Genomic DNA, 20,964 nt, shown 5'->3' on the forward strand with positions numbered 1-20,964 from the left:
CATCTATTGCATCTGCTGCTCGAGGTGTCAGCTGCTCTACATCGGTGAACGGTAGGCTTGGCGATCGCTTCGCCGAACACCTCTGCTCGGTTCGCAATAACCAACCTGATCTCCCGGTGGCTCAGCACTTCAACTCCTCCTCCCATTCCGAATCCGACCTTTCTGCCCTGGGCCTCCTCGATGGTCAGAGAGAGTGAGGCCCACCGGAAATTTGAGGAGCAGCAATTCATATTCCGCTTGGGCAGTCTGCACCCCAGCGGTATGAACATTGACTTCTCCAATTTCAAGTAGTCTTTACTGTCTCCTCTCCTCCCCTTCTCATCTCTCCCTCTGGCCCTCTCGCTCCACCTCTTCCTTTCATCTTCCCGCCGCCCCCCCCCCCCCCCCACCCTCACATCAGTCTGAAGAAGGGTTTCGACCGGAAACGTTGCCTATTTCCTTCGCTCCATAGAATCTGCCGCACCCGCTGAGTTTCTCCAGTCAAACTAGTATGATGACTAGGGTGGGGGAGGGACGGAGAGAGAGAGAACGCAAGGGTTACTTGTAGTTAGAGAAGTTGATGATCATACCGCTGGGGTGTAAGCTGCCCAAGCGAAATATGAGGTGCTGTTTCTCCAATTTACGTTTGGCAATGGAGGAGGCCCAGGACAGAAAAGTCGGAGTGGGAATGGGAGGAGGGTTAAAGTGTTTTGCAACCGGGAGATCGCACAGACCAAGACAGACTGAGCGAAGGTGTTCAGCGAAACGAGCGTCCAGTTTGCACTTGGTCTTGCCGAAATATAATAGTCTATAGAATTTATAGTGATATATAATATGTGATTTATAATATTTAGGAAGGGACTGCAGATGCTGGTTTAAACTGAAGCTAGGCACAAAAAGCTGGATTAACTCAGCGGGTCAGACAGTATCTCTGGAGAAAAGGAATATGTGACATTTCAGGTTGAGACCCTTCTTCAGAATGAGAGTCAGTCTGAAGAGGGGTCTCGACCGAAACGTCACCTGAAATGACCCGGGTTCGATCCCGACTATGGGCGCTCACTGTACGGAGTTTGTCTGTTCTCCCCGTGACCGCGTGGGTTTTCTCCGAGATTTCTGGTTTCCTCCCACATTCCAAAGACGTACAGGTTTGTAGGTTAATTGGCTTGGTAAAGGTAAAGATTGTCCTGAGTGGGTGTAGGATAGTGTTAGTGTGCGCAGACCCGGTGGGCCGAAGGGCCTGTTTCCGCGCTGTATCTCTAACACTAAAACCGCTGAGTTACTCCAGCATTTTGTGTCTATCTTTGGTGTAAACCAGCATCTGCAGTTACTTCCTCTTCCTTTGTGGCTGCTTGCCTGTGAGTGCTGATCGTTGGTGGGGTGGGGTGGTTGCTTAGACGGAGTGAGAAAGTGCTCCTGGTTGGAACAGCGAGCACGTCTCAACAGGTAGGGAGCAAGAGTGGGAAGAGTGGAAGAGTGGTAATCATCCCCTCCAAGCTGGTTACCAAGCTCTCAGATCTGGGTCTCTGCGCATCCCTCTGCAATTGGATCCTCGACTTCCTCATTCAAAGCACAGACTGTTCGTATTGGTGGAAATGTCTGCCTCGATAACAATCAGTACGGGAGCACCTCAAGGCTGCGTGCTCAGCCCCCTGCTGTACTCACTCTATACTCATGACTGCGTAGCCAGTCACAGTGCGAACTCCATCATCAAGTTCGCTGACAACACCATGTTGTGGGTCGTATCACGGATGGAGACGAGTCAGAGAATAGAAGTGAGATCGACCGACTGACCAAATGGTGCCAGCACAATAACCTGGCCCTCAACACCAGCAAAACCAAGGAACTGATTGTGGACTTTGGAAGGGGTAGGATGGGGACCCACAGTCCCGTTTATAACAACGGATCGATGGTGGAAAGGGTCACGAGCTTCAAATTCCTGGGCATGCATATTTCTGAAGATCTCTCCTGGTCCGAGATCACGGATGAAATTATTCGGAAAGCACATCAGCGCCTCTACTTCCTGAGTAGATTACGGAGAGTCGGTATGACAAGGAGGACTCTCTCTAACTTCTACAGGTGCACAGTAGAGAGCATGCTGACCGGTTGCATCGTGGCTTGGTTCGGCAACTTGAGCGCCCAGGAGCGGAAAAGACTACAAAAAGTCGTAAACACTGCCCAGTCCATCATCGGCTCTGACCTCTTTACCATCGAGGGGACCTATCGCAGTCGCTGCCTCAAAAAGGCTGGCAGCATCTTCAAGGACCCACACCATCCTGGCCACACACTCATCTCCCCGCTACCTCAGGTAGAAAGTACAGGAGCCTGAAGACTGCAACGTCCAGGTTCAGAAATAGCTGCTTCCCCACAGCCATCAGGCTATTAAACTCAACTGAACCAAATCTCTGAACATTAATAGACCATTATCTGTTTATTTGCACTTTATCTGATTATTTATTGATGTGTGTATATATTAATAAATGGTATATGGACACACTGATATGATATGTTCTGTATTTATGCTTACTATATTCTGTTGTGCTGCAGCAAGCAAGAATTTCATTGTCCTATCTGGGACATATGACAATAAACTCTCTTGACTTGACAATCAGTAAAACCATGCAGCCTGAACGGAGTCCATTCTGAAGACACTTTAGACTTTAGAGATACAGCGTGGAAACAGGCCCTTCGGCCCACCAAGTCCGCACCAACCAGCGATCTCCCCAAAAACTAGCATAATCCTTCACACTGGGGACAATGAACACATTTTACCGAATCAACCTGAAAACCCTTTAGTGTGTGGGAGGAAACCGGAGCACTCAGGGGAAGCCCATGCGGTGACAGGTACAGACACCACCCATAATCTGGCTCAAACCCGGGTCTTTGGCGCCGTGAGACAGCAACTCTACCGCTGCGCCACCGTGCCGCCAAGTGCTGGAATGACTCAGCGGGACAGGCAGCATCTCTGGGGAACTCGTTCATATCCATCAACAGTGAAGCTTGGCAGAGGGATGCCACATAGCTCCACTCTGCCTGGGGTTGGGAAGGGCAGGTGTAAAGGAACAACAAGCCCAGCCCATGTAATGCCTCAAAACAGATTTGATAAGGCCAAGTACAGATCCCTAACTTTCTCCAATTTTAGTTAACTTCTCACAACCCCACCCCCCCATCTCTCCCCCCCCCCCCACCCCTTCCCCCCCCCCCCCCCCCCCCCACCCCTCTCCCACATCCCCCACATGGACCTGCGCCTATTTCTCCCCTCCCCCTACATTCCTTCCTCTGGCTTCACTATTCACAACACTTCAATCTGTTTGTCTCACACCTTCTGCTTCCTTCTCTATCTGGCCTTTGTCCAACCATCTGCCCAGCACCCCCCCCCCCCCTCCCCCCACATTCACTTGTGTTCAACTATTCCCTTCCACTCTTTTTTCCTGCCCCTCCTTTCTTCCAGCTTTCTCTATCCCCCCCGCCCACACCCAATTAGTCTGAAGAAGTGTCCCGACCCGAAACATCAACTAATCATATTCTCCAGAGATGCTGCTGCCTGACCCGCTGAGTTACTCCAGCACTTTGAGTCACTTCTTCCCTCAGCGTTCCACATTGATAAGGACTTTGAGCAAATCTTCTGACTCTGTCCACGCATTCCAGGATATTAGAGGACTAACACGATTATGCAGGGAATGGAGGGATGCACATCACATGCAGACTGAGGAGAAAGGTTTCATTTGGCTTCATGTTCGGCACAGAAATTGTGGGCCGATTTTTTTTTTAATGGGCAAAACTAAATTCTGACAGTGTGAATAAATGCTCCCAGCTCTTCCGACAATCAGTTACTAGTGCTGTCAGCAAATCCAGGGCTTGCATGTAAGTGCGTGTGGCCATCTTGATCATCCAGGTACTGCAGGCTGGGATAGTGTGGATCAGATGGACTGAATGGCCAGCTTCCTTTAGTCCAGTTTAAAGACAATGACCCTATATAGAAGCAGGCCTATCGCCCCCCAAGTCTACCGTGACCAACAATCACCCGTACACTCGTTCTATCCTTTTAATAAAAAGACAGGCTTACAACAGCTAGCGTTCCAGCTTCACAGCACCAGAGACCCGGGTGCGATCCTGACCTCAGGTGCTGTCCGTACGGAGTTTGCACGTTCTCCCCGTGGGGAGAAGGCAGGAACGGGGTACTGATTGGGGATGATCAGCCATGATCACATTGAATGGCGGTGCTGGCTCGAAGGGCCGAATGGCCTCCTCCTGCACCTGTTGTCTATTGTCTATTGACCCTCGTGGGTTTCCTCCGGGTGCCCCGGTTTCCTCCCACATCCCAAAGACGTGTGGGTTTGTTGGTTAATCGACCCTCTGTAAATTGCCCCCTAGTGCGTAGGGAGTGGATGCGAAGGTGGGATAACATAGAACTAGTGTGAATGGGTGATCGATGGTCGGCGTGGACTCGATGGGCCGAAGAGCCTGTTTTGAAGCTGTATCTCTCAATCAATCAATATTTCATCACTATTGTTGGCACTGAATCCCTCTGGAAAGTTTAATAAAATTCCCTTTAATGTGTATGGAGTGCTACATATCACCAAAGATATTATCATGTATTAGTAGCGTTGCATTCTCTGGGTGTGGACTATCCATTCCCCAAAATGTTAATCGCCTTACAAATGTTGTACTTTGGGGTCACCAGAGCAGCTTTAATTTAGTTTAGAGATACAGCGCGGAAACAGGTCCTTCGGCCCACCGAGTCCACGTCAACCATCGATCACTCATACACCAGTTCTATCCTACACTCTAGGGGCAAATATACGGAGGCCAATTAACCTCGGGTTGGAATGGGATGGAAACCGGAACACCCGGATAAAACCCACACGGTCACGGGGAGAACGTACAGACAGCACCTGTAGTCAGGATCGAACCTGTACCACCCTGTAGAGGAATACATTAAACAGCAACTCAACTGCAGTTACAGTGGATGGGAGATTGCATTCTGGACCTTTGACCTAATGTGTGGGTTGGACCCATCTGTTTATGAAATACAAGGTTAAATCTTCAGGGAGTTTTCAATTCTTTAACAAAGCTCTTGTCGCCAAATATTTTTCATCTTTCCTCACTTTATTACCATTTCAAATCAAAGGCAGCCCATACATATAAAACAAAAAGCTCAATTCAGTGTTGGGGAAAGTTGAATAAATATCTGTTGACAGAATTGCTGGTGACTAGGGTCAAATGTGTAAAGAATGCCAGCATAGATTTGTCAAATGCAAATCATGGTGAATTAATTTGATTGGTATCTTTGTTGGTGGAGAGAGAGAGAGAGAGAGAGAGAGACAGAGAGAGAGATCACCAGTTAGAGTGAACCAAATTATCAAACAATGTAAAGAAACGTACTTGGAACATTGGGATAAAGAAACCAAAAGCCAAAGCAGATTAGAATGTTACCGTTGCCTAAAAAGAGATTATAAATTGGCAGACTATCTCTCAACTGTTAGAGACATAAAGCAGAGACAGACCCTCACCAAATACAGGCTAAGTGACCACTATTTGGCAGTTGAAAAAGGAAGACAGAAGAGATTCTGGCAACCAAGAGAAAACAGAATATGCGGCCATTGTTTGACAGATGAGGTTGAAACAGAGGTGCACTTCCTCCTAAAATGCAAAGAAATGGACAAAACAAGGAAAGCATACTTTGACAAACTCAGTCTGGCAACCCCTGACTTTAAAGAACTAGATGATACATCAAAACTAAGAATAATCCTTGGCGAAGGAAATACGGCACATCTTGGTGCACAATACGTAACAGCATGCCATAACCTGAGAGTCGGTGAATGACCAACATGCACATATGTACGCACACACTAATCGACATTAACTGACACTAAGAAATGAATATTGAATTGCTAAACTTGCTATTGTGTTGTACTGCTTACAGCTGCAAGAACGTGTAGCATCAATAAAGGGCTATAGGCCTATTGCGAGTTTATGTACAGGGACATATCTATCCATGCACTGTATACTTGTATTTATATTGATGCATTTTAAACATGTATGTCATGTTTTATACTTTGGCAATATAACAATGATTTTTTATCATGCCAATAAAGTTTTTTAATTGAAATTGAAATTGAGAGAGAGAGAGAGAGAGACAGAGAGAGAGAGAGAGAGACAGAGAGAGAGAGAGGGAGGGGAGGGTAAGAGACAGAGAGAGAGACAGAGAGAGAGACAGAGAGACAGAGAGAGAGAGAGACAGAGAGAGAGAAAGAAAGAGACAGAAAGAGAGACAGAGAGAGAGAGACAGGGAGAGAGAGACAGAGAGAGACAGAGACACAGAGAGAGAGAGAGAGAGATAGAAATAAAGAGAGACAGAGAGAGACAGAGACAGAGGCAGAGAGAGATAGAAAGAAAGAGAGACAGAGAGAGACAGAGACAGAGAGAGAGAGAGAAAGAGACAGTCCCTGGCTTTTAAAAGCAAAGATTAACTGCTTCTTCCCACACCTCCCACCCCTGTGTTTTATAAACATGGCCATTCACATTTGTAAAAGATGCTTGTGATTTATCTGTGCCCAAAGGCATTGGTAGCCCTTGTAATTCCTTGTTCTACCTTGTGCTCCCTCAGTGTGATGATCAGTGGGAACGGAGATGCCTTATGTGGATCGGTACAGTCGTGTCTGTGGGTTCCTGGACATCGAGGAGGTCGAGGGCAGCGGGAAGTTCCTGCGGCGATACTTCATCTTGGACACGTCGGACAACGCGCTCCTGTGGTACATGGACAACCCCCAGGTCGGTGATCCCCGATCCCAGCTGCTTGTGGAGCACCTCCACCTGCCGTGTGTGACATGTTTAGGAAGGACCTGCAGATGCTGGTTTAAACCGAGGGTAGACACAAAATGCTGGAGTAACTCAGAGGGACAGGCAGCGTCTCTGGAGAGAAAGAATGGGCGACGTTTCGGGTCGAGACTCTTCTTCAGAATGGTCAAGGGAAAGGGAAACGAGAGATATAGCGACGAATGAAAGATATGCAAAAAGGTAACAGTGATATAGGAGGCCATTGTGCAACTTGTGTGGGGGGGGGAGGGATAGAGAGAGAGGGAATGCAGGGGTTACTTGAAGTTAGAGAAATCAATATTCATACCACTGGCCTGTAAGCTGCCCAAGCGAAATACGTGAGATGCTGTTCCTCCAATTTGCGTTTAGCCTCACTCTGACAATGGAGGAGGCCTAGGACAGAAAGGTCTGTGTGGGAATGGGAAGGAGAATTAAAGTGTTTAGCCACCAAGAGATCAGGTAGGTCGCCAAGTCTACGTTTGGTCTCGCCGATGTGTAAGAGCCCACACCTTGAACAGCGGACAACATGCAGTAATATGTTGGTGAACGTCTCCGACACTTCACGCTGCCTCGGCACAGCCAAGGACTAGTCTCACAATCAAGGTCCAGCTCCTGCATTGCCTTGTTCCTACATTTCTGCAGGAAATCGCAGAGAGTTGTCGACGCAGCCCAGACCATCGCACAAACCAACCTCCCTTCCATTGACTCCATCTACACTTCACACTGCCTCGGCAGGGCCAGCAGCATAATCAAGGACCAGTGTCACCTCTTCTCTCCTCTCCCAGCAGGCAGGAGCTACAGAAGCGTGAAATAAACGCACACCCCCAGATTCAGGGTCAGCTTCTTCCCAGCTGTTATCAGGCAACTGAACCATCCAAACTCCAACTAGAGGGCGGTCCTGAGCTCCCATCTACCTCATTGGAGACTCTCGGACAATCTTTAACCAGCCTTTATCTTGCACTAAACATTACACCTTTTGTTCAGTAAATGTACATTGTGGACGGCTTGATTGTAATTACGTATCATCTTTTCCCTAACTGGATAGGACGCAACAAAAAATATTTTCACTGTACCTCGAAGGTAGACAAAAATGCTGGAGAAACTCAGCGGGTGAGGCAGCATCTATGGAGAGCAAAGGAATAAGTGACGTCACCTATTCCTTCGCTCCATAGATGCTGCCTCACCCGCTGAGTTTCTCCAGCATTTTTGTCTACCTTCGATTTTTTTCCAGCATCTGCAGTTCTTTCTTAAACACTTCACTGTACCTCGGTAGAGACATAGACATAGAGACATAGAAAATAGGTGCAGGAGTAGGCCATTCGGCCCTTCGAGCCTGCACCGCCATTCAATATGATCGTGGCTGATCATCCAACTCAGTATCCTGTACCTGCCTTCTCTGCATACCCCCTGATCCCTTTAGCCACAGGGGCCACAACGAACTCCCTCTTAAATATAGCCAATGAACTGGCCTCAACTACCTTCTGTGGTAGAGAGTTCCAGAGATTCACCACTCTCTGTGTGAAAAATATTTTTCTCATCTCGTTCCTAACGGATTTCCCCATTATCCTTAAACTGTGACCCCTTGTCCTGGACTTCCCCAACATCGGGAACAATCTTCCTGCATCTAGCCTGTCCAACCCCGGTACATGTGTCAACAATAATAAACGATACGAAACAAAGGGGCAGAGGTTTACAAGAGCTGCCTCGTGTAGCCTGGGTCTCTATACTTGTGACCTTTGTGGTTTGTTAGATCGAAGGTCTAGATACTGTGGGATATTTCTTTGTGCGTCCTCTCCATGCAAATCATCGCAAGCATGATTAGATCAGGTAGTGCAAAAAGAGAACAAAACAGAGTGCAGGTTACAGTTTTCAAAAGCTCTATGTGTGAGCGTAGACACTCTGTCTGATTGCATCTATCTGAGCGAGGTGTCAGACACTGCCTTGGACTGTGACGTCTACTATTTTATCTGAGTTCCGCCCAGGCAGAATTCAGAATTCAGAACGACATTGAGATGGTTTTGCAAAGATTAGTTGGGGCAGGAAGCCATCTTAGGTTATGTGCGCTGGAAGTGTCAAAGCCCTGTCCCACGGTTCGAGTTCATTCCAAGAGTTCTCCCGAGTTTGCCCTGATTCGAACTCGGAGATTTACGGTAATGGCCACTCGTCGGTACTCGGGGCTCTCGTGGACATTGTTCAACATGTTGAAAAATCTTCACGAGTCTTCCCGTGCTTACCTGCCGTTAGCGAGTCTTCCCGAGTACCTGCCGTTGGCGTTACGAGCCGCTAAGAGACGTCCCCGAGCTCCGACGTACCCGCTACGTTCATTCTCCGTGCTTACCACGTGCTTGATTTTTTTTTAAACTCGGGAGAGCTCTTGGAATGAACTCGTACCGTGGGACAGGGCTATAATGAAGCAATCCACATTCTCCACAATGCCAGCCAAGCTGGGAGCTGGAGTATCTCAGCGGGCCAGGCAATACCACTGGAGAACTAGGACAGGCTGAGGAAGAAGGGTCCCGTCAGTCTGAAGAAGGGTCCCAAGCGGAAAGGAAACCTATCGGAAAGAATTCCTCTGGACCTCACCCTTCACCCCCCCGGCCTCCGCTCGAACACATTATCCTCTGACATTTTTGTCACCTTCCAAGAGATCCCATCATTAAACAAATCTTCCCGTCCCCTTTCCTTTTTCCGCAGGGATCTCTCCTTCCGCAACTCCTTGGTTCACTCAACCCTTCCCATCCAAACCACCACCTCCCCGGATTCAAGAGAGTCCAGAGTGTTTTATTGTCATGTGTCCCAGATAGAGCCATTACATTCTTACTTGCAGCAGCACAACACAATATGGAAACATGGTACACTGTAAACTATATAATAAATGAGAGAGAAAAAAAATGTCAGTGTGTGTGTATATACACATACGCACATACAATACAATACCGTTTATTTGTCATTTGAACCTCACATGAAGTTCAAACGAAATTTGGTTTCTGCAGTCATACAAGAAAAGAACCAAGACACACACCAACACAATTTACACAAACATCCATCACAGTGAATCTCCTCCTCACTGTGATGGAAGGCAAAGTCTTGTCTCTCCCCTGCTCTCCATTCTTCTCCCGATGTCAAAGTCAAAGTCAAAGCCCCCGGCGGGCGCTAGAAAGTCCCGCGGCCATTTAAAGCCGCGCGGGGCGATGCAAGGCCCTGCTCCGGGTCCCGACACTGGAGCCCCCGGCGGGCGCTAGCAAGTCCCGCGGCTGTTTAAGCCGCGCCGGGCGATGTAAGGCTCCGCTCCAGGTCACCTTCAACCCCGCAATTTGGGCGGGAGAAGTCGCCGTTGCCGGTGCCCCGCAAAGCGGTCTCCCACCGGGGACACGCGAGCTCCTGGTGTCACCATCCACCGGAGTCGGGTCGCAGCCGCACGCCACCGCAGCTCTCCACGCTGCGAAGCCGGCCAGCTCCACGATAATAATAATAATAATGGATGGGGTTTATATAGCGCCTTTCTAATACTCAAGGCGCTTTACATCACATTATTCGTTCACTCCTCAGTCACACTCGGTGGTGGTGAGCTACTTCTGTAGCCACAGCTGCCCTGGGGCAGACTGACGGAAGCGTGGCTGCCATTCTGCGCCTACGGCCCCTCCGACCACCACCAATCACTCACACACATTCACACACAAGCAAAGGTGGGTGAAGTGTCTTGCCCAAGGACACAACGACAGTATGCACTCCAAGCGGGATTCGAACCGGCCACCTTCCGGTCGCCAGCCGAACACTTAGCCCATTGTGCCATCTGTCGTCCCAACGATGGAATATATACACATATATATAGATTATATATACCTACACCCAAAAAACAAACAAACAATAATAGTGCAGGTATTTTCCCCTGCAACCGTAGGAGATGCAACACCTCTCCTTCACCTTCTCCCTCGACTCCATCTAGGGACCCCCGACAGTCCTTTACACAGGTTCGCAAGTTAGACACAGGTTCGCAAGTGATCATATTGAATGGCGGTGCAGGCTCGAAGGGCCGAATGACCTACTCCTGCACCTATTTTCTATGTTTCTATGTTTCCCCAGCACTCCCTCCCCCTCCTCTTCACCCTCCCTCTGTCTCCCTCTCTCTGTCTCTCTCCCTCTGTCTCTCTCCCTCTGTCTCTCTCTCTCTATCTCTCTCTCTGCCTCTCTCTTTTTTCCCTTTACAAAAACTTTATTCAGTTCAAACACACAATACATCACATCAAAAACACAATCTGAGGTTACAATGTACCAATTAATTATTATAGGACAATGATGCATTCATTATTTACGATACTCTCAACCCCACATGGTGACCAGCGCCCACGGAAGGCCTCCACAGTCCCCGTGGACACCGCGTGTGTGTTCCCTCTCCAGGGACACGCGTGCATGGACGGAGGCCGGAAGTGGGGCAGGCAGCCGACTCTGGCATGACCATCGACCGCCCGCTGCCTGGACCTGCGAATGGCCATCTTGGCCTCTCTCTCTCTGTGTCTCTCCCTCTCTGTGTGTCTCTGTCTATGCTTCTCTCTCTGTCTCTCTATCTGAATCTCTTTTTGCCTCTCTGTCTCTCTCGCTCTGTCTCTCTCTCTGTCTCTCTCTCTCTCTGTCTCTCTCTGTCTGTCTCTTTCTCTCTGTCTCTCTCTCTCTCTGTCTCTCTCTCCGTGTCTCTGTCTCTCTCTCTGTCTCTCTCTGTCTCTTTCTCTCTCTCTCTGTCCCTCTCTGACTCTCTCTCTGTCTCTCTCTCACTTTGTCTCCCTCAGACACAAGGGACTGCAGATGCTGGTTTACAAAAAAACCCCACAAAGTGCTGGAGTAACTCAGCAGGTCAGGCACCATCTCTGGGGGTCATGGATAGGTAACGTTTGGGCTCGGGACCCTTCTTTAGTCGGGAAGAATGGGCCTAGCTGAGATGGGCGTCTTGGTCGGCATGGACGAGTTGGGCCGAAGGGCCTGTTTCTGTTCTATATGGACAAGAACGAGAACATTACCCAAACTGGGAGCCTGGCTCTCTGATGTAGGCCTCTGTGTCGCGGGCAGGTGGTGAGGGTAGGAAGGGGGATTCCGCTGCATCTGAAGAGGTGCTTTTCCAAACGGGAATTCCAAAGATGACTGGGGGATTGGGAATTCCGCCAATGTCTCTGTCCGTCTCCGGGCCGGTTTTAATTTTCACAACCCAGCACACCCTCTCCCTCATTCCTTGCGAAACCACCTGTCAGTACGTGTGGCTTGAAGCCTGGCGTGATACAGTTCCTGTTGTATGGTAGCGTGCCATAACTCCACAGCACAGATGTGGAATGCACATCGCAGCAGCTGCCATCTGCTATCAAAACAAGCAAAGCCCTCTCTGACATCAAAAACCTCACCTGCTTTGTTCTTCAGGCTTGCCAACAAAGGCGCGAGCAGTCTGAAGCAGGGTCCCGACCCGAAGCATAGCCTACCCACTTTATAGACAATAGACAATAGGTGCAGGAGTAGGCCATTCGGCCCTTCGAGCCAGCACCGCCATTCAATGTGATCATGGCTGATCATCCCCAAACAGTACCTTGTTCCTGCCTTCTCCCCATATCCCCTGACTCCGATATCTTTAAGAGCCCTATCTAGCTCACTCTTGAAAGAATCCAGAGAACCTGCCTCCACCGAGAATTCCACAGACTCACAACTCTCTGTGTGAAAAAGTGTTTCCTCATCTCAGTTCTAAATGGCCCATCCCTTATTCTTTAACTGTGGCCCCTGGTTCTGAACTCCCCCAACATCGGGAACATGTTTCCTGCCTCTAGCGTGTCCAAACCCTTATTAATCTTATATGTTTCAAACTTTCTCCAGAGATGCCGCCTGGCCCGCTGAGTTACTCCAGCAATTTGCTTCAGCTCTAGCACTATCCCACACACTGGGGACCATTCACAAGTTCACAGAAGCCAATGAACCTACAAACCTGTACATCTCTGGGATGTGGGTGGAAACCGGAGCACCCGGAGAAAACCCACACGGTCACGGGCGAGAACGTGCAAACTCCGTACAGACAGCACCCGTGGTCAGGATCGAACCCAGGTCTCTGGCGCTGTGAGGCAGCAATCTACCGCTGTTAACGCCGGTCTTTAAACGCCGTTTCCTTACATAATCACTCAGCAGTGCGGTGAAGCACATCTGGATCCCCCTGCGTGCCAGATGTGGCTCTTGGCTGATGCACGGGGCGGCATCACTGGCAGTCGCTGCGTGTTGGCTTTGAGCGGCTGTTTGCATTGGAGGCACGTGGCTGCATTGCTGCTGGCACTGGGCCTGACTGGTGGTGCCACCGTGGAATTTATTAATCCGGGGCTCAGGCAGAAGTGTGTGCACAAGGGGGCATCCCCACTTCCCTAGGCTTCCCCCAGCTGTGCCGTGCACGGGCTGCTCTGCTTGGGCTCCATGTGGCCAACAGAATGGGTGGAATCCGGAACGTGCTGCCTGAGAAAGTGACGGAGAGTGTTCCACACTCGCATCTTTCAAGAAGTGTTTGCCTAAACTAGGTTAATAGGCTTGTTATAAGTGTAAATTGCCCCTGTGCAAGAAAGAACTGCAGATGCTGGTTTAAATCGAAGGTAGACATAAAATGCTGGAGTAACTCAGCAGGACAGGCAGCATCTCTGGAGAGAAGGAATGGGTGACGTTTCGGGTCGAGACCATAATTATAATATTTGGATTTACAGGGAGACAGAGATTGAATTGCTGCCTTACAGAGCCAGAGACTTCTCAAGAGGGAAGGAATGGGTGAAGATGTCAAATAGCTCATTGTTAGCTGGGAGAGGAAAACAAGAAAACAAACAGAGGCAAAATTGTATTTAGAGACAGTCAGACTGGTCGGAGAACTGGGAAAGGGGAGGGATGGAGAGAGGGAGAGGGAAAGCAGGGGTTACTTGAAGTTAGAGAAGTCAATGTTCCAATCGCTGGGTTGTCAGCTACCCGAGCCAAATGTGAGGTGCTGTTCTAAACTAGTGTGTCAGCAGCTCTAGCATAAAACAACCTCGATTTGCCCTAACTCTTGTTTTTATTTGCTTGTGGGCATACAGTGTGGGCATCACAGGGCGTTGCCTCCCGAGAGAAGCTGGTGTGAACCTCCACCGTGAGCTATTAATAGTGGTTTGTGTACAACAGGGTGGTTTACTGCGAAGATAGAGACAAATTGGCGGACCAAATTAGCGGGACAGGCAGTATCTCTGGAGAGAAGGAATGGGTGACGTTTCTTCTCCAGAGATGCTGCCTGTCCCGCTGAGTTACTCCAGCATTTTGTGTCTACCCTTGGTGTAAACCAGCATCTGCAGTTCCTTCCTCCATAGATGCTGCCTCACCCACTGAGTTTCTCCAGCATTTTGTGTCTACCCTTGGTGTAAACCAGCATCTGCAGTTCCTTCCTCCATAGATGCTGCCTCACCCGCTGAGTTTCTCCAGCATCTGCAGTTCCTTCCCACACAAGGTGATTTACTGGCCCATTTCATAGAGAATTCACAGGTCGACCACACTGCGTAGATGGCATCATAGCTACAGATTTTCTGTATTTTTTGGTGTATTTATGACAAGATTTCAAGTCATCAATGCTGGGACCAGCTTTTTAATTCCAGATCTAGTTTCTGGTATTTGAGATGCAGCGTGGAAACAGGCCCTGCGGCCCAACGAGACCTCTCCCTCCCACCCTTCACCCTCCCCATGCCCCCACCCTCACCCTCACCCCCCTCACCTCACTCTCTCCTTAACCCCCCTCTTTCACCCACCCCTCTATCTCCCTTCCTACCATCCCCTGCCAAGACTGGTTTGAATTCTGTCTGCACGGCAACCACGTCCCACAGACCAGCCTCGTTTAAAGCCAAAGCTCGGACAACGTTAGACCCTTGCATGTTTAAACGAAAAACAGAACGTCTGTCCATTGGGCTCCAGAGACGCGGGTTCATATCCCACCATGGCAGCGCGGAGATTTCCATTCAAGTGACTCATTAAATCTAGCAGCAAAATAAGCAGTTTGTCTCATTCATGGCAAACACAAATAGTTTAGTTTAAGAAGGAACTGCAGATGCTGGAAAATCGAAGGTAGACAAAAGTGCTGGAGAAACTCAGCGGGTGCAGCAGCATCTATGGAGCGAAGGAAATAGGCAACGTTTCGGGCCGAAGCCCTTCTTCAGACTTCTTCAGGGTTTAGTTTAGTTTAGTGATACAGCACGGAAACAGGCCCTATGGCCCACGGGGTCCACGCCGATCTGCGATCCCCGCACATTAACACTACCCTACACACACACACACACACACCAAGGACAATTTTACATTTATCCCAAGCCAATTAACCTACAAACCTGTCTGCCTTTGGAGTGTGGGAGGACCTGTTTCCGCGCTGTATCTCTAAAACGAAGTTACATGGATAGAACAGGTTTGGAAGGATATGGACCAAGCGCATGTAAAGTGGGGCTAGTGTTGCTGGGACATTGTTGGCGTGTGGGCGAGATGGGCCGAAGGGCCTGTTTCCACACTGTATCACTCTATGAGCAGAAAGATGAGGCTTAAGTCGACACCAATAGATAGCCATCTCCACGTCAACACCATGTGACAGTGCATGTTTCATTCAGCATCAACTGGGTGGGTAAGTTTGAACAGGAAGCTCTCCCCACAGCTTGTTCTGCAACCCACAGCCTGTGGTTCATTTCCCTGCTGCTTCTCTTTGAAGTTCATGGTCGTTGCAAAATGGAAGGTCAAATTTCCTGAGGTGGTTGAGCTGACAGCTATCTCCGCGGGCATGCTTCAGTGCCACGCCCTGTCCCCACCCGGAACCCAAACACGATCTTATCGAGGTGTAGAAAATCATGAGAGGAATAGATCGGGTAGTCTCTTGCCCAGAAAACGGTGCCTATTTCCTTCGCTCCATAGATGCTGCTGCACCCTCTGAGTTTCTCCAGTACTTTTGTCTGCCATGGATAGGACAGGTTTGGAAGGATATGGACCAAATGCATGCAAGTGGGATGAGTGTAGCTGGGACATGTTGGGTGGTGTGGGCAAGTTGGGCTGAAGGGCCTGTTTCCCCACTGTAAGACTCTACGATCTGTTATTCAGCCTCCACTTTGAAAGATCGGAGGGGTTGAATTTAGCTCAGCACACGGACTGGTCTGAGCACTTGACAGCCAACTAAATCCCATTGGGACTGATGGATTGCCAGAGAGGCCCTAAAGTCATAACTGATCATGTGATAGGAGCAAAATTAGGCCATTCGGCCCATCAAGTCTACTCCGCCATTCAATCATGGCTGATCTATCTCTCCCTCTCAACCCCATTCTCCTGCCTTCTCCCCATAACCCCTGACACCCGTATTAATGAAGAATCTATCTATCTCAGCCTAAAAAATATCCACTGACTTCTGTGGCAAAGAATTCCACAGATTCACCGCCCTCTGAGTAAAGAAATGTCTCCTCATCTCGTTCTTAAAAGAACGTCCTTTAATTCTGAGGCTATGACCTCTAGTCCTAGACTCTTCCACTAGTTGAAACATCCTCTCCACATCCACTCAATCCGAGCCTTTCAGTATTCTGTATGTGGCTGCCCATTGAATATGTCCGATGGGCAAAAGGGGGCTGGCATGGACGTGATGGGCTGAAGGGCCCATTCTTGTCCTCTGCCATTTGAGTCAAAGAGTGATATAGCATGGAAACAGGCCCTTCAGACCAACTTACCTACACCAACCAGCATGCCCCATCAACACTAGTCCCACCTGCCTGAGTTTGGCCCAAATCACTCGAAACCTGTCCTATCCATGCGCCTGTCCAATTAGTTTTTTAAAAATGTTCTGGTAGCATCTGCCTCAACTACCTCCTTCGGCAATTCGTTCCATAAAAAATCTTTGGGTTGTGAGTCCAATCCTACGCAGCAACGTAACTGCATTAAATGCATCTTGAATGATGATATCTTGTATTCCGTCTCTGCAACTGCTGCATGGGTGCTGAGAATTGCGGTGGGCCTTGCGAAGAAGGAATAAACTATTAATTAGATTCAGATTCAGATTCAGATACAATCTTTATTGTCATTGTGCAGTGTACAGTACAGAGACAACGAAATGCAGTTAGCATCTCCCTGGAAGAGCAAACATAGAATATGAGCAATAAATATATATACGTACATACAGTAGTAGTACAGAGTGCAATTCTTCTGGGGGAAGGAGTGTCCGGGGGAGGGGTGACTGGCAATCACCAAGGTGCAGAGTTAAGTAATGTAACAGCTGCAGGGAAGAAGCTGTTCCTGAACCTGCTGGTCCGGCAACGGAGAGACCTGTAGCGCCTCCCAGATGGGAGGGAGGGGGTAAACAGTCCATGGTTGGGGTGAGAGCAGTCCTTGACGATGCTGAGCGCCCTCCGCAGACAATGCTTGCTTTGGACAGACTCAATGGAGGGGAGTGAGGAACCGGTGATGCGTTGGGCAGTTTTCACCACCCTCTGCAGTGCTTTCCGGTCGGAGACAGAGCAGTTGCCATACCATACTGTGATACAGTTGGTAAGGATGCTCTCGATGGTGCAGCGGTAGAAGTTCACCAGAATCTGAGGAGACAGATGGACCTTCTTTAATCTCCTCAGGAAGAAGAGACGCTGGTGAGCCTTCTTGATCAGAGTTGAGGTATTGTGGGTCCAAGAGAGGTCATCGGAGATGTTGACCCCCAGAAACCTGAAGCTGGAGACACGTTCCACCTCCGTCCCGTTAATATGGATGGGGGTGTGCGTGCCGCCCCTAGACCTTCTGAAGTCCACAATGAGCTTCTTGGAGTTAAGGGCCAGGGCCAGGTTGTTGCCAGATTAGTCTTATTAACGCGGTCAGCACTTGCGGCAATTTAGCCTTGACTGGGTCTCCGGGGCTCAGGCAGAAGTGTGTGCAGGGGCGTCCCCCCTTCCCTTGGCTTCTCCCAGCTGTGCCGTGCACTGGCTGCTCTGCTTGCGCTCCATGTGGCCAACAGAATGGGTGGAATCTGGAACGCACTGCCTGAGAAGGTGACGAAGAAGTGTTTGCCTAAACTAGGTTAATAGGCTTGTTATAAGTGTAAATTGTCCCTGTGTTGGATGGAACTGTAGATGCTGGTTTACATCAAAGATAGACACAAAATGCTGGAGAAACTCAGCGGGACAGGCAGCATCTCGAAGGGTCTCGACCCGAAACATCACCCATTCCTTCTCTCCAGAGATGCTGCCTGTCCCCTCCTGCATATTGCCCTTAGTGTGTGTAGCATAGCATTAATGTGTGCAGATCGCTGGTCGGCACGGACTCGGTGGGCCGAAGGGCCTGTTTCTGCACCGTACCTCTAAACTAATGCTATGGATATTTATGGTCTCAACAGAGCTGCCTCTTTAGGTTCAATGTGTAAGAAGGAACTGCAGATGCTGGTTTACAGCGGAGGTTAGAAACATAGAAAATAGGTGCAGGAGTAGGCCATTCGGCCCCGAGCCTGCACCGCCATTCAATATGATCATGGCTGATCATCCAACTCAGTATCCTGTACCTGCCTTCTCTCCATACCCCCTGATCCCTTTAGCCACAAGGGCCACATCTAACTCCACATCTAGGTTCATTGGTGTCACGAGGTACAGTGAAAAGCTTTGCTTTGCATGTTATCTGATAAGATCAGATAATACTATATGCATAAATACTTAAAGATCTTAAAGGCCCTTAAAGATAGCGGAGTCAGGGGAGAAGGCAGGAACGGGGTACTGATTGGGGATGATCAGCCATGATCACATTGAATGGCGGTGCTGGCTCGAAGGGCCGAATGGCCTACTCCTGCACCTATTGTCTATTGTCTATAAATACAATCAATGTAAAATAACAGAGGGGAAGAAGCTGTTCCTGCAGGGAGAAGAAGGAATGACGGGGGTGGGATGAGTTCTACTTCAACTTGCTTAAGGACTCAACACATGAAGCCACAATGGAATAACTGGCTCACAATATACGTTTTGCTTTATTTTATTTCAGAACTTGCCACCTGGAACTCAGTACGTCGGCAGCCTACAGCTACCATACATCTCCAAGGTATTTAATCTGCCCAGATTATAACTAAAGTACAGGGGCTGTAATAGGCCATTCGGCCCCTCGTGCTTCCTGTGCTGTTCAATAAGAACATGGTCAGTCTGTTTCCTCAGCCCCACGTTTGTGCACTGGCTCCATAATTGGTTTTTAGTTTAATTCAGAGATACAGGCCCTTCAGCCCACCGAGTCCCTACTGACCAGCGATCCCTGCACATTAACGCACCAGGGATAACTTTACATTTACACCAAGCCAATTAACCTGCAAACCCGCACGTCTTTGGAGTGTGGGAGGAAACCGGAGCACCCAGAGAAAACCCACGCAGGTCACGGGGAGAACGTACAAACTCCGTGCAGACAGCACCCGTAGTCGGGATCGAACCCCTGTCCCTGGCTCTATAAGGCAGCAACTCTCCCGTTGCGCCACAATGCCGCCCAATTTACAGAAGACAATTTTAACCTACAAACCCGCACGTCTTTGGGATGTGGGAGGAAACCGGAGCACCCGGAGGAAACCCACACGGTCACGGGGAGAACGTACAAACTCCGTACAGACAGCACCCGTAGTCAGGATGGAACCCGGACCGCTGGCGCTGTGAGGCAGCAACTCTACCGCTGTGCCACCGTGTCGCTGGTCTCTGGCAGTCGGCATAGACCGCATGGCCACCTCGTAATGCGACAAATAAATAATATAATGTCCAAAACTTGTGTAACGTCCCAGCGAAACTAAATTGGAGAACTTTTGGCAAGGAGCAGTGGATGAAGGCATCAGGACAGGTGATAGTGATTAAGATAAAGTTAGATTGCGTGCAAATGTGATTCCATGTGAAAAGAGTTTGGATGTGCACAGCTTGGCAGGCCAGATGTAAGTGGTTTATTGTTCTGCCAGCTGTGATTTGGCAGCCAGATGCTGACAGCCCGTGTTTCAAGAGCGCGAAACAATGAGAGAGTCTTTGCAAAGAGAGCTGGAGCCTTGAGTCATCGTCACAGGGCAGCAACTCCACGATCACCCTGGTACCGACTGGATTCCAAGCCGCCGGGCTTCACCAAGCATCTAAAATGCACGCGGCCATCGAAAGAAACAACCTGTTTGTCCCGGGGTCTTTCCCCGAGTTCAGCGTTTTTCTTGCTCTTCCGCTGACTGGCGTGGAAGGCGGTGTCCCGGGTTGTGCTGCCGTGCAGCGAGTAGAGCTGCTGCCTCACAGCGCCAGAGACCAGGGTTCGATCCTTGTTGCTGGTGCTGCCTGTATGGAGTTTGCACGTTCTCCCCGTGACCTGCGCGGGTTTTTTTCCGGGTGCTCCGGTTCCCTCTGACACTCCAAAGACGTGCAGGTTTGTAGGTTAATTGGCTTCTGTAAATTGGCCTCTAGTGTGTAGGATGGTGCTAGTGTACAGGGCGATTGCTGGTCAGCATAGACTCAGTGGGTTGAAGGGCCTGTGGCCTCAGGCTCTCAACTCGGTTAGGGGGGAAAGGACACGCAGTCTCTAGCCTGTTCCAATTTCTGCTTCATTCACGTGCTTGGCCTCTGATGCTGCAGCTGAGGCCCTAGAGAGGGTGCAAGGCTGGTTCCTGGGATATTATAGAATCAGTGGTTCAATGCAGCTGTGTTTGTCACGCATGCAACTGCACAAAGGCATTATTTTTGCATATACTACACCTAGGGTTGCCAACTTTCTCACTCCCAAATAAGGGACAAAAGGTCAAAACCAGGGACAAATTCCTGACGACAATTCGTTGACCGACTTGGCCGTGGCTGGGTGAATGATGAGTTGTCCCGGGTGCTGGACTGCACACAAAGCCCAGCCGGCGGGCCAGCTGAGGAGGTTTGGACCAGGCACCCCATCCAACTCATGAACCGTTGATCGGCCGTGAGACGGAGGGGTGGTGGTGGTGTCGGCGGTAAGCAAAGGTCCGAAGGTCGGACAGCTGGCCGGGCTGCCGAGCGAGAGGGCCACGGGCGAGGCGCTGCTGCTGCACTCCATGGGCTGCACTACGTCGGGACGGGTGAGGCGGGACCGGACGCGGCGCTCCGACCCGACAGTCCCATCGACCCGAGTAGTAGCAGTCAAATACGGGACAAGGGCGGTCAAACCCAACATACGGGATGTCCCGGCTAATACGGGACAGTTGGC

At 49.7% G+C, this 20,964-nt stretch overlaps 2 protein-coding genes across 4 annotated transcripts in view; one reads left to right on the top strand and one right to left on the bottom strand.

The window, feature by feature from the left end:
* The window catches only part of plekha2 (pleckstrin homology domain containing A2), a 331,260-nt gene that overhangs the window by 276,141 nt on the left and 34,155 nt on the right, over window positions 1–20,964 (top strand). For all 3 annotated transcript variants that reach the window (XM_033013856.1, XM_033013855.1, XM_033013854.1), the window contains exons 2-3: window positions 6,587–6,750; window positions 18,781–18,837. In XM_033013856.1, the coding sequence (XP_032869747.1) occupies window positions 6,610–6,750; window positions 18,781–18,837 (198 nt within the window). In that variant the 5' untranslated portion in view covers window positions 6,587–6,609. The remainder of the gene's footprint in view (window positions 1–6,586; window positions 6,751–18,780; window positions 18,838–20,964) is intronic.
* The window catches only part of LOC116967306 (soluble scavenger receptor cysteine-rich domain-containing protein SSC5D-like), a 173,562-nt gene that overhangs the window by 8,145 nt on the left and 144,453 nt on the right, over window positions 1–20,964 (bottom strand). The window lies entirely within an intron of this gene.

The sequence above is a fragment of the Amblyraja radiata genome, chromosome 39, assembly GCF_010909765.2.
Source record: "Amblyraja radiata isolate CabotCenter1 chromosome 39, sAmbRad1.1.pri, whole genome shotgun sequence".
NCBI lineage: Eukaryota > Metazoa > Chordata > Chondrichthyes > Rajiformes > Rajidae > Amblyraja > Amblyraja radiata.